The sequence below is a fragment of the Silurus meridionalis genome, chromosome 1, assembly GCF_014805685.1.
Source record: "Silurus meridionalis isolate SWU-2019-XX chromosome 1, ASM1480568v1, whole genome shotgun sequence".
Taxonomy (NCBI): domain Eukaryota; kingdom Metazoa; phylum Chordata; class Actinopteri; order Siluriformes; family Siluridae; genus Silurus; species Silurus meridionalis.
In genome coordinates this window covers 10,180,793-10,194,355 of record NC_060884.1, presented here as the reverse complement: position 1 = coordinate 10,194,355, position 13,563 = coordinate 10,180,793, and the positions used below count along the sequence as shown (strand labels likewise).

Here is a 13,563-nt window from a genome sequence, read left to right as displayed (position 1 = left end):
CATGTGCAGAGGAGGGACATGGGAAGGAGGAAAAGAGAAAGGCCAAGCAGGATATTTATTGATGTGGAAGGGAATGTGATATGAGGGGTAGACCTGCAGGTAGTTTGTTTGAAAGGTGGCAGATGTAGAGGGCAGGGTAGTATGGTGACGGATGATCTGCTGTGGCGACCCCTATAGGGGCAGCCTAAAGAGGAAGAAGAATGCTTGGTTCACATGTCCTCTCTTGTTTACATCACCACAGCTGTGCTATGAGGTTGCCAGTAGGTGTTTCTAATGGTTGCCATTGTCTCTAGTGGTTGCCAGTAATTTTTATATTCCACTATTGACAACAAATCAGGCCCACATTAAGTCACCAGTGATCTATTTTGCTGGAAATCAAGTCACTTTGTCCAAGTTGCTACATGTGTGATTGAAGTGTAATTTCTCTAGTACCTTTGTATCCTGTATCTCTCTTTTGCAGGATGTGTTTGGTGAGGATGAGGCAGGAAGGCAGAGAAGGGAAATTTATGTGTCGCTACATCGTCCATTCTATGTGGGAGGATGTAGAACAGCGAAGCAAAATCATGGGGGTAAGTTTCAAGTGGAATGACCTTTTGTGACCATTACACTTATTTCACACTACACATGTAATGTTATGAAAACTTTTGGCAGGTGTGTCAACAAAATTAAATTACATTTGTTACTGTTGCTTCGGTGCCATCTTAGAAACAAAGTGTATACTGATTTGCACAATTAATGTTTGTGTCAGAAAATGTATATAGAACTCTGCTCCAGTACCTTATGTAACACCTGGTGGTGCAGTATGTCATCATGCTATTTTGTGTGATATTGTGCTAGGATGATGCACATAGATGGATGGATGGATAGATATTTTAGTGTTTTAGTAGATATCAATATCTTTTGATCTTTTACGGTGTAAATGCATAAACTTCAGGGAAAAAAATTTACAAGCTTCAACCATTAGGACTTTGTAGTCAGTGTGTTACTTAACAGGCAGCAAGGGAGATTTAATAAGGCTTTGATAATATACTTTCTCTTGGTACATATGCTGGCTGCCATGCTGAAGATAGGTTACAAAGAGCAAAGCAGCCAATAAGCAACAAAATAATCATAACCATCCAGCTTATGAAAGCATACACCTTTCAGTATTTCCTCATACAGTCACTAAGAATTATTTTGTGCTTTTCCAAGATTGTAATTCTATGGGCATTAGGTAAGCAATGTCTAGGGTTACACCATAACTGCAGCTTTTGGTTTCACACCATGGCTGTCAATCTCAAGGGTGAAATAAGCAGCATTGGGCAGACTGTGTACACCTCATTTAAAAAAAAAAAAAAAAAAAAAAAAAAAGATTATTGCGCCTAATGAGCACAGAAGGCGAACATTGTATTTGCGAATTACATGTTCAGCTAAAGTTGAAATGCATGCAAGCCATAAATGGAGATTTGGGAAGCTAGTGTTCAACTTTATTTAGTAGAGACTGGTTGAATCCACAAAAGTTATAGGTTAATTCGATAATGGATGAACCTGTTGTTCATTGAAAAGTTTATGTATATCTTGAACACTATAAAATGTTCACACCACCTGGCACACTTGGTAGTCATGTGCTCCTATGACACCCGCATGTTGTAGTGTTGCAACCTGAAAGTGATTAGGTTAATTGGGATTATGTCACAGATATCTACAAGGTTTTAATTAAACAAAGAGGAATCAATAGAGTCCTTTACAGATGAAGAAATTTCAAAGCTATGATACAATAACAATCCTTGTTCAAATAAATGGTTACCATAAAAAGTCATTCAAATTATTAAATGGAGTCCAAATATGTGCAGGTGTAGTGTCACGTAATCTCTACATCTCTTTCTGGTAGAAATTAGAACATTTATTAACAGGCCTCATAAAGATCAAGGAGCTATCAACATGAGTCCAAAGCTCTTGAGAACAACCAGAGTAGGGATAGGGTTTGATCATTTACAAAAAAAATGTCCCATTTTGAACATCCTCCAGAGAGCCATTTTTCCATTATTGAAAATATTTAAAACATATTAAAATTCAGTGAACAGGTAATGAAGGCATTAGTCAGAGAAGCAAGTAGGAGACCAAGGGCAACTCTGCAGGAGCTGGAGGGCTCCACAGCTCCTAACCATAGCCTTGAATTACCATAAAGCTGTGATTTATGAAAGAGTGACAGAAAGAGGAAAATCCATATGAGTTTGCCAAAAGGCAGGTTGGAGACTCAGCAAATTAAATTTTTTTTAACATTAGCACAAAGAATTACACTTTTCATCAGCTGAGTTCTGGGAAACTGGTCAGGGTTGAGAGCCAGATGGATGACTCAAAATGCAGGTCAATTCTAAAAGAAAACTAATTCCATTCTGTAAGTGTCTTGAAGCAGCAGCAGAGGTTTCTCTTCCTAAAGGACATCAACCATGAGTAAACTTCAACCAGGGTGGTTCATAACAATGACTTACTCGTGCTAAAATAGACCAATCATAGGCCAGGCCTCAATCACTATGAATATGTAGTAAGTTTTAAAATTGCTGTCGATTTTATTAAATTGTGGGTAGAAGAATGGGCAAAAACAATTATGATGCAGGTAATATTAAAGATATATCCAGTCCCTTAGGCTTTTATATCCACCAAGTACTGTCCCAAGGGTTAAATACATATTAAACAAACCTTTTTTTGTTTGTTTATTTAACCTCTTTGGTAGGAAAAAAAATATAAAAATAAAAAAAGTTGATGGCTGGTTTTGAAGCCTATGTCAGGACTGCAATCTACCAGAAATGAGGGCTCAATGAATGGATTGATGGGAATAAATCTTTGAGAATTAAACTTTAATGAGACTTGTAGAAGCCACTCCGAAGGTAAGATGGAAGTTGGTTTTACTATTCATTCGCTGCATGTCTGCAAAGTCTACTTTTTAAACAAAGGACATGGCATAGCTTTCTCTAGTTGATCCTCTTTCTTTGATTGATTATCATTGAAGTAAAAGGCATTTGCACATGGAGGCATGTCTCTGCAGGGACTATTATATACATGTTGAATGTGATTTCACGTCTAAGTGGTGCTGCAATTACAAAACTATTTACCTCTCAGCTGTTTGAAGTAAAATTGTGGGTGCTTTTACTGAACCGTATGAAATCACATTTCCTCAAATGAAAGCTGGCGTGTTTGAGAACAGCCCAATGATTTCCACTGACATGCCAAATACCTGATAATTGATCAGACAGACTGGGTGTAAAACAAATTATTTCTGTTCTTCTGCAACCCTAAGTTGAATGAATAGGTTTGAAATTATGTGACTATATGTGAATGATTTGCCTAGCAAAGGAGCTTAAACTATAAATATAGTAGTAGTTCTTTTGTATGCAATATGGCAAACGTACATGGGAGATTTTGTTTTGTATATGTAATTAGGAAACATAATTAATGAACCCTATAAAAACCTCACCTGTTTTTGCACTTTCAGCCAGGACAATGCATGATTAGAAAACAATGAATGTGTGATTGATTGATCTGGTGTTGATGCTGCCCTATTTCATTCAGCTCTTGATAAAAATGGATAGAGTTGAAAGATGATAGCAGATACAACACTTACATTTTTTTTGCGAATTATTACAGTGACCTGCTGTAATTATAATATATAATTTGATATTTTGATATTGCTGAAATGATGATATGCTAATGAAATAACGTTATTAAATCTGCCACATTAGTAAATATGTACACAGGCACAGTAATTTAGTGCAGCATGTATAATAAGTAAACAAGTTCAAGACCATTTAAAAACCTTCTCAGCTGTTTCAGCAACGGACGCTACACAGAAAATCTATTGGTACCGGTTAATCGGAAAACCGATGAATCGGTCGACCTCTAATGAAGATCTTGAGTGCCTCCACTTATTTTGCCCCCTGGCTAAATATGAGCAAAGAAGGCTATGAAAATTGTCTTTATTTGTTTAAACTTTTAAATTTATATTGAAAAATGTGATCCAGGACAGCCTACTAACTATCTTTACCAGTGTCTGTGTTAGACATTTCATGTAGTCTGCCCAAGTGCTACCATGGGTTATCATATTATCCAGGTATGTAACAGAGCATTCTTTACAGCCCTGGTGTACTCTGTCCATTAACCTCTGGAAGGTGGAAGTCTGTGAATTGATGCAGTACCAATATCATCCTGAAGGTTGTTGGCCAGGAAGTTAGGTCAAGTGGCACCTACCAGTACCACTTACATACGTCCAGCACGGTGATATACAGGGCCTCTTCAAGAAGTCATCAGTTCTCACCATAGGGTAGGCATCGAACTTGGACTGTGCGTTAAACTTCTGGACGAGCGCTCAACATGCCTTTCTTTCTTTCTTACTTACTTACTTTCTTTCATTCAATTCAATTTATTTTTTTGTTTGTTTGTTTATTTATTTATTTTAAAAATTATTAAAGTGCTGCTCCATTTACCTTGTGGAAGGTTCTGTTACTTCCAGGCATGATGTTGTCCTGATTCCCTCCCTCTGGGGTCCTGGAATCCTGTTAAGTCTCTGCCAGTTGAATCAGTAAGATGAATGCAGTGGTGTATCAGTTCTCTCTGCCCAGGTTTCAAAGACGAGATGTGCCTAATGAGCTTGTAAAGTTTGCTACTGGTATGCCTAGCCAAGAAAATAGCTGGATGAGGACATGAATAATCTTGGGTATAGAAACTGTGCAAAGAGGAAAGACTTCTGGGTAGCTCGTGGCATAGTCACAGAAGACCAGGATGTACTGATGCTCTGAACTGCTTTTCAGACCATAAATCGAGAGGAGTTATAAAGGTGCTCTGCTCCACTGTTGCACAGCACTGAAATTTTGGCCGGTAGGACATGTACTGCAGTGTAGTTTAACATCACTGTACATTTTGGCCAATGAAAGCGTGAGCTAATGCATGAGTAGGTCTTCTGTTGGACAAGGTGACCTTCCCATTGGATTAGTGGGCCAGGTTTAAAACCAAATGAGTAACTTTTCCAGTTTGAACATACAACACATTTTCAATAGCAAATCATTTATCACATTCATTAGGCACATTTATCTCGGTAGCTTTTAGAACTAGAGGTTTCAGTGTCTCTTTCTGTATCTGCTAAATGTCCTCTGGTATCTATCAGCCCCAACCTCAAGACCAACGCAAGAGAGTATGGAGGCTGGTCCTCCAAAATACTTTGCTGAATAGACTGTTCCTCTACTGCCCTATTTGCTGTCCCTGGATGTTGCTGCCATGGCTGTACTGGTCTGTGGTAGAAGCCTCAAAGGACCCAATGACCCTTTCCTCTTCTGGAACTTCCACCATGTCCAAGGCTAGGTCCTCCTTAGCTACAGCCTTTTGTTTTTTTGGTAGTGTAAGCTGGCTTTTTGCTGGAGATGCTTGTTGAGGCCTGCGAAGATTAAAAAAATGTGTAAAATGATGGCTCAACCAACAATAGATTAAATATCCCAAGGAGATGGAATTTATTAACAGTATGCTCAGTGGAAGGTCCAGTTGTGATGCAATAGGAAAAAAAAAAGAAGAAAAAATTCAACCAATAAATATGTACATATCTTGCATATACCTATAAATAAATGTTGCTGGTAAAAATAGCATGCAGCACCTCTGCTGTGCATTTGCTTATGGCACAATAATCTACTGTATCCTGTAATCTACGCACCCTGAAAGTCTGACTACTTCCATTACTTACAGATAAATAAAAAACTGAAAGGGAAACAACTCAAAGACTCAAGATCATGTGTGTAAGGGACCGGGAATGCTGTATGGGGAACTGCAAAGAGAAAAGCTATACCCATTTGTTATTGGCATTACATGTGCAACAGCTACACCGACTGTAGAAACAACATAGGATGAACAAGGTAACTGTATGTGGGCCAGTGCTGTTGTGCCACACCTGTGATGTCACTCAATCACAAAAAAAAATTACAACATATGCTTTCATGGCTATCCAACAATTGCAATCACAGTTTTATGTTAAATATATGCATTCCACAATTATTGACACCCTATGATGAGGCTGGAGAATGGCAAGGTATCCTGGACCGAATCTTTCCAGAGCCTACAAATTTTAAGGTGCATCCTCTTCTAATCACACCCCTAATTTTATAGGTCACTGTATAATGGACTTGATTACAATACTAAGCTTATTGTATATTCTAAAAATTACCACCAATTTGTCAAATAATTGAGGCTGCTTATACAGAAGATTAACAGATTTAAGTTAGCCAATTGTGTACATATGTGTACTTTATTGCCTCAGTGTTTGACTGGTTTAATGTTGGCCTAGGTTCCTTTTAAAAATGCCATTCAGCGGTCCAATAAACATTTTACCTAACAATACTGTAACCGGCTGAATATATTTCCAGCAACCTGTTGTGTTCTTCACAAACCCAGTTTAGATATTTTAGTCAGCACAATATTTATACAGGTGCAGCAGCATCATTTATCACATACAACCACAGGATACTGTCTTTAATCCATACGTCACTGTGCTGTCACTGCATTTGCTAGCTTTGATTGAGCAGTACACAACATGGAAAAAGAAACCGTAATGACATTCACAAACCTGAGGCAGCACACAATGGCACTATGCAGCAACTGTAGTCATTTAGTGCTTCATTGGAAAAAAAGTCTAATGTTACTTGACTGTTAGGAATGATTCATAAGAATGTGGGGGGGGTTTAAGTATGAGAAAGTGAGAAATTAAATCTGGACTGTAGGGTGTTTTTAAAATGTGTATCACCAGCTCTCCAGAGTTTATATCTCCACTTTTACAGGCCCATAAGTTAAAAGTTATACATATTTTACAAATTGGAATCTAAAGTGCAGATTTCTTGCCTTTTTTCTAGTGTAAAAAATATTTAATCTGACCTGTGCCTTTTAAAGCTGCCACTTCTCAGGGTACACTTATTGTATTCGTATTCCTTTCTGTCATGGTAAACCTATGACAGAATAGCTTTTGAAGCTCTTGTTCTGATGCTCAGTCTAATCCCAATACTCCTCTATGATTGAGTTGGCGGTAAATGTATTGTAATGTTATGGGGGTAAATTATAATCCCGCTATCGAGTGAGTGGAATAACAGTGATCGTTACAATGGCACCTGTGAAGAGGTGGGATATAAATGGCTGCATGTGAGCAGTCGGTGCTCAAAGTTGATTTGTATGGACCAGTAAAAATGGACAAGTGTAAGGAACTGTGATTTCTAACAACTGGATCAGAGCATTTCCAGCATGTTTTGTGGGGTGTTTTTAGGGTGCAGTGGTTAGTACCTACCAAAGGTTGTTCAATTGAAGACGACAGGTTCAGAGGCACCAAAGCTCATTCATGTATGTTTGGACTTGAAGGTTAGCCACTGCTACATTTTACAGGAAACATGCCAATAAGTTCAAAATGTGTTCACACGACTTCCGCAGATCTTAATCCGATCGAGCATCTGTGGGATATGCTGAACAAACAAGTTCAATCCATGAAGCCTCACATTGCAACTGACAGGCCTTAAAGAAGCTGCTGCTATTGTCTTTGTGTTTTGGGTCATTGTCTTGGTGCTGAAGAGTCTCTCAATTAGTTTGGATGCATTTCACTGTAAATGAATAGGCATAATGTTCTTTAGACTTCTGGATTAATTCTCCTCCTACCATCATGAGATACATTATTAATAAAAATAAGTAAGATTTAGAAATGTATAGAAATGTAATCAGCACGTTTTAACCATTCACATTTGGAAACTGAATAAAATACCACTGCCAGCTACTCGCTGCTCTTATTTTATTCATAGTTTTATGAAGGCAAAGTAAACTGCAGCCAATAGTTCTGTACTTTATTACAGTACATTATGGGGAAACAGTGTGGGGAAAACATCTGTTTACCTTCTAGCATTTGCGTCTATTACATACATGCCTCTTTCACCAACCTGTGTGTGTGGAAAAGGGACATATATTTTTTATGGTGCTATACATTACTATGACACAGATGTGAACGAGGTTAATGAGGTGTGGCGAGCCATTTTGAGGGGCGTTTCATTTCAAATTTATTTACTTTAAGTTTCTGGACACTGACAACAGCATTAAAGTGGCAGCAGCATGTTGACATCATTTTCCACTTCAGCCTTATGTCACTTTCTGTTAGGAATTTGCATAAAGAGGTTAGCCAGGTTTAAAATTATGATTATGTTAACTATATAGGAGAGGCATTCTGTTTTCTGCTCAGTACTAAAACATTTTTTTTATTTATATTTATAAGAATATAACAGGCCAGAGGAAAAGTCCTGTAAAAGCAGCATGAGCAATCACATCTGACAGGTTTGCAACAGGTTAGCTCAGTGTAAGCAGGGCAGCACGTCTCTCACCCAAACTCTCGTCACCATTCGGTTACTCAGGCTAATTGTATTGAGTGAAGGAAAACACTTGTCATTTGTGCTATGTACCACCAGGCCTTGTTGAATTTCCATTCAGTCCATCACTTGTGCGTAGAAACACATTTACACACAGCCCGGGCATCTGGCTGGTGTTTCCACACCATTTTCAGGGTGTATGTTTTTCTAAGCAGTAGTTCACATTTCCAGGCAGGATTGTGCATAAACAGCACTTTCTAGGCTTAGTTCTTAGGTTGTACAAAATGAGTTGGTGAGCTTTAGTGAACTTATTAAGAAATAGGAGTATAAAGATGGAGTAGTAAGAGGATAAGTAAGAAAAGAAAGACCAGAAAGCAAAAGTGTGTGAAGGAGGTAAACCACAGCCAGATGAGAGTAATTATTGGTAGGTCTCTGTAATCATGTACAGGTGCTTTGCTTTACTGTGCACTGTGTGTGTGTGTGTGTGTGTGTGTGTGTGTGTGTGTGTGTGTGTGTGTGTGTGTGTGTGTGCGCACACACAAAAGCCCAAACCTATTGAAGACTGCACAAACATCTGTGGAAGTTTTATATAACACACGTTCATTTCCGGCCAACAATGTTAATGAATTAAAAATAAAAAATAGAACCTATTTTTGATTTATAATAAAAATAATTTTTTACATTTAAGAAGTATATGCTCTGGGCTGAATAGATTGTCATACCACAAATAGCAAGAAAAGGTGATGTATGTAAAAAGAAAAAAAAATCTAATAGAGCTACAAATATTTGCTGTAGATATTATTTAATTTAAAAGTTGCATTTGAAAATTTGACGGGGCACATTGTACCAGTTGTAAATATTTTGTTCAAAAGGCAGACCCCCACCAACACCTAGTGGAACTTATTTTTTCTTAGGTGTTTTGCACCACCATGTGGTATTAAAAAGAATCAGCAATATTTTTTTTCCCCCAGATTGATGCAGTTCATAGGAAGCAGAGTATGAGGGCTATGACTGAAACATTTTATGCTGCTATTTTTGGATATGATGAGGTAAGTTTCTTACGCCATGAAGCACAAATATAGACATAAGCATACACTACGTTGGGAGCCACTTGTCTTTATTTTTAATTGAAGTTGTTTTTTTGTTTTTTTAATCTGTACTGGGTGAACCAATACAGATCAGCCATATCATTAAACCATAAATAATATTTATTAAAATAAATATTATTGATTATAGTACCCGTCATGGGTTAGGATACTATTGGGAGCAAGAAAAAAATGGGCAAGCATAAGGACCTGAGCAATTCTAAGGCCAAATTATGATCGCTATATGACTGATAAAAGCATCTCCAAAACTGTAGTTTTATGTGGTGCTTCCAGTATCCAGTGGTTAGAACCTACAAAAAGGGCCAAGGAAGGACAACTAGTTAATCGAAGATACAGTCAGGGCTACCCAATGCTCATTATTGCATTGGGAGAGTGAACACTAACCCATTTGTTTAGATTCCACAGAAGAGATGCTGTTACATAAACTGTTGAAAAAGTAACACTAGTTGTGATAGAAAGGTGTCAGATTTAACAGTGCACTGCAATTCATGGAGACTGTATGCTCTTATGGCAGTAGACTCTTTTAGGAGGATATTTCTCCCTGCCACACTGCAAAAATTGTTTAGTAATGGTTTGAGCAACATTTTAGAGATGATTACTTGGCTTCCAAATTCCCTGGTTCTCAATCTGATCAAACATCTGAGGGATGTGTTGGACAAACAAGTTGAAATATTTTAGAGGCCGCAACTTGCAGAACTGTAAAGGATCTGCTGTTAATGTCTTGGTGCCAGTTACCACAAGGTGGAAAAAAAGCCACTTGATCAAACCTTCAGAGGTCTTGTGGAGCCTGTTCACTGAAAAAGCCAGAATTGTTTTTGCCACACAAGAATGCTACAAAAAATTAGTTTTCTTATGTTTCCTGTTGGTGTATAACACATGCATCTTATTAAAATATATATTTAAAAAAACATATATTATTATTTTTTTCTTTTTCTAATTCATTTCAGGTGGCATGCATATAATAGTTATTTTTCTTGAGAATAAAAAGTAAATTAATTATATGTTGCCTATATATGACTAAAGATGTAATCTACATGTAGACACATTTGATTTAAGATTTTCAAAGCCTCAGAAGTAATTGAATGATATTGACTGTTCAGCAGCTAAATGGTCAGCATTGGCAGATTCAACTCAAGCTGGTAGCTGTTCATTGGAACTCTCACTATGCAGTCCAAAGATGTGTCGATGCAAGTGAAGGAGGCCATCACTATGCTGCAAAATATATAAGATCAGTCAGAAAGATGTCAGAAACGGTCAACAATTTTGTATATTCTCAGAAAGAAGTAATGCCATGGCAAGCTCAACACCACCAAAATGCATCTGCCAGATGCCATAAATGTAAACGTGAAAGTCTACAATCAAAAGACTTGAGAAATATAGATGAAGATTTTACCTTAAGATGCAAACCAAACGTATTTTTAAAAAAAAATCAGAATAACCTTCTGTGTTGCCTCAAGAAAACCATATATCAGAATAGGAAGAGAGGCGAATGATGTGATGCACCAGTCGTGCCTAGTGCCAACCGTACAAGTTTGTGGGGGCAGTGTTATGATCTGGGGTTGCTTTAGTTAGTCAGGTCTAGGTTCAGCAACGTTATGTGCTCAAAAAAAGCTGTCTTCCTGAATATACCAGGTAAAAAACTTTGAGGCTGTTTCTGGGCGCATGAGATATTTTCACACATAAATTGGAGTTCAAAGCTTTACCCCACTGAGAAGCTTTGTTTTGGAGAAGATTTTATGCAGTGGTCTGAAATAAAAGATCTTGGCGAGAAATGAATGCACCTCTGGATAGATATTAAATGTTGTGACCGTGTAAAGGGGGTCCAACAAAATGTCTTTTTTTTTTTTTTTTTTTTTCCTTTTCTCCCCCTTTCTTGGCCAGGTAGTTTATATTGCAAAAGCAATATAGAAGTGGAATGACAGAGCCCTCAACCCAACTGAAGGCCCACAAACAAGGGAGGAAACCCTGCATTGGTTATGTCTGTTTTCCAGATTTCAGTCAGTCATTATGTGGGACAAAGTATTTGTATCCAAGTTTTCACAATAATCCTTATTAATATTATTTTTAGTTTGTTCTATTACTTTTGAGCCTGTGAAAATAGAGATACCATGCACAATATGACATTTAAATGATCATTGCAGTATATTTTTAAGCCACTTAGCTGAAAGCCTACACAAGCTGCAATATTTTATTTTATTTTTTTTTTATTTTTATTATTTTTTTTAAAGGTCTCATCAACTTGGAGAGAAAATGTTACCTGGCTATTTGATTAATGATTCCAATTTGATTTTTTTTTTTTTTTTTTTAAAGGGAATCCTGTCAGATGACTGTGTTCTTGCAGCTGCGCTTTGGAGAAATCTGTTCAACAAGCAATGCGAGGACCCGAGACAGCTCGAGCTCATGGTTGAATATGTCCGCAAGCAGGTCAGTAGGATACCGATTGCACACGGCAGCTTTCCATTCCATTTGTATCACATAAAAATGTCTAATGAATCCTGCCGTTTGCGGATGAATAAGCTATTTTTATTGTTTTCGTTTGCATGGTCTGCTATGAAAGCAGCTGCTTTTATTTCCGAATGCTGTTAGTGCTCGTGAGTGATCAGACCACAGTGCTTCTTCCTCAAGATGCATTTAACAGCATTCAGACAGACTTGTCGCTGTCCACTAATGAATGGATCACCCAGGATACAAAATAAATAAATAAATAAATAAAAGTCCCTACCAGACATTTGACTGTTTTCTATCTGTGTTTAGGCTTCTCTTTTCACTGCCTTCGAGCAGCTGTGTTGATCTTATTTAATTGGTTGTTGGAACATATTACAAATGAGGCATGTATGCAAAAGCCTGATTAGTGCTATATGTTGAAAAGCAAATGAGGTAATGGGCATTAAAGGGGTGCTGATGCAATAAAGAAAACAGTACACAGTGACCCTTGTGAAGCAAGTTGGTATGTGTTCTGTTCAACAGCATTGTTGTTTCTGGAACGTAGAAAACGTAGGGTCTATTTAAATGGTCCTTTTCACATTTCTCCTCAAACCAAAACCTGTGTTTTGGCCACAAGTGCCAGTGATTAATTGGTATAAGTGAAACCCCATATCTGATCTTGTAGTCCATCCTCCTTAAAGATCAATGTGTTTTGTGTATATTTTAGCCCACCACAGTTTAGAGCGATTGAGTTGTTTTAGACTTCGTCACTTTGACCCACTATGAATAGAGTCTCCTGTTTGTAACAGCTTGTTAACCAGACCACTCTTCATATTGCTTTCACTTCTGATAGATGCAGTTTATTGATGCGCTGGATGGAGATGACCTTCTCCTGACAGGGGAGGTGAATTGGCGCCCTCTGGTGGAAGATAATGCACAGAGCATTTTGAAGATGTCCACTCCAACATACAATGATGCAGGCCTTTAAAGAAGAGTACTCGGTCAGACTGCAGAACCCACAACGCCATGCTTTCGATGCCTAATTTGAAGACATGACCCAACCAGTCAGGAACTGTGGCTAATCTGCTTGCTCTCTGTCTCTGTCTATTTGTCTCACTCCCTCTTTTATTAAACCAGCATACTGTTAGAACTGCATGGACGTTTTAACCTTACACTTATTGGACGTGTGGGGAATTCAGCGGTTTTCTGTATTTACACATTTGAAAAGATGCTATTATGTTTAGGCTTTTGGCTATGACTAGCACTTTTGCTATTCTAGGGGTGTTGGAGGAATGAGTATGTGCTCGTTTTTGAGGAGTGGAATAGGAATCTGTTTTAATTATTAGAAAATAAAGATGGTTTCTTTGGTATTACACAGAAATTTAGTGTATTAGTTTGTTCAGCCTTTTACCTACAAGCATACATACACGTAATATCTAACATGAACATTTTAATAATGACCTCATTTTGAAGGGACTACAAATTCTGTTATTTGCTATGCACTGTTGAAGGTAAACCTAGCTATAATAAGATAATTATATGCATAATATGTAAACATTTGTCAAGTCAAATGGCAGAAACAGTCCTCCAGTGAAAATGGCAAAAAAAAATTCCAATTTAAATAACATCAGCAACAGCTTGAATCATAAGTAGAATTGTAGAAATAGTGGCTTTAATTCCAAGCTGAC

At 37.6% G+C, this 13,563-nt stretch overlaps 1 protein-coding gene across 3 annotated transcripts in view; it reads left to right on the top strand.

Annotated features, from left to right (window-relative positions):
• The window catches only part of LOC124385773 (ubiquinol-cytochrome-c reductase complex assembly factor 1), a 29,361-nt gene extending 16,105 nt beyond the window's left edge, over nt 1-13,256 (top strand). For all 3 annotated transcript variants that reach the window (XM_046849059.1, XM_046849070.1, XM_046849047.1), the window contains 4 exons: nt 461-569; nt 9,317-9,394; nt 11,762-11,875; nt 12,729-13,256. In XM_046849059.1, the coding sequence (XP_046705015.1) occupies nt 461-569; nt 9,317-9,394; nt 11,762-11,875; nt 12,729-12,863 (436 nt within the window). In that variant the 3' untranslated portion in view covers nt 12,864-13,256. The remainder of the gene's footprint in view (nt 1-460; nt 570-9,316; nt 9,395-11,761; nt 11,876-12,728) is intronic.
• Nucleotides 13,257-13,563: the final 307 nt, after the last annotated feature.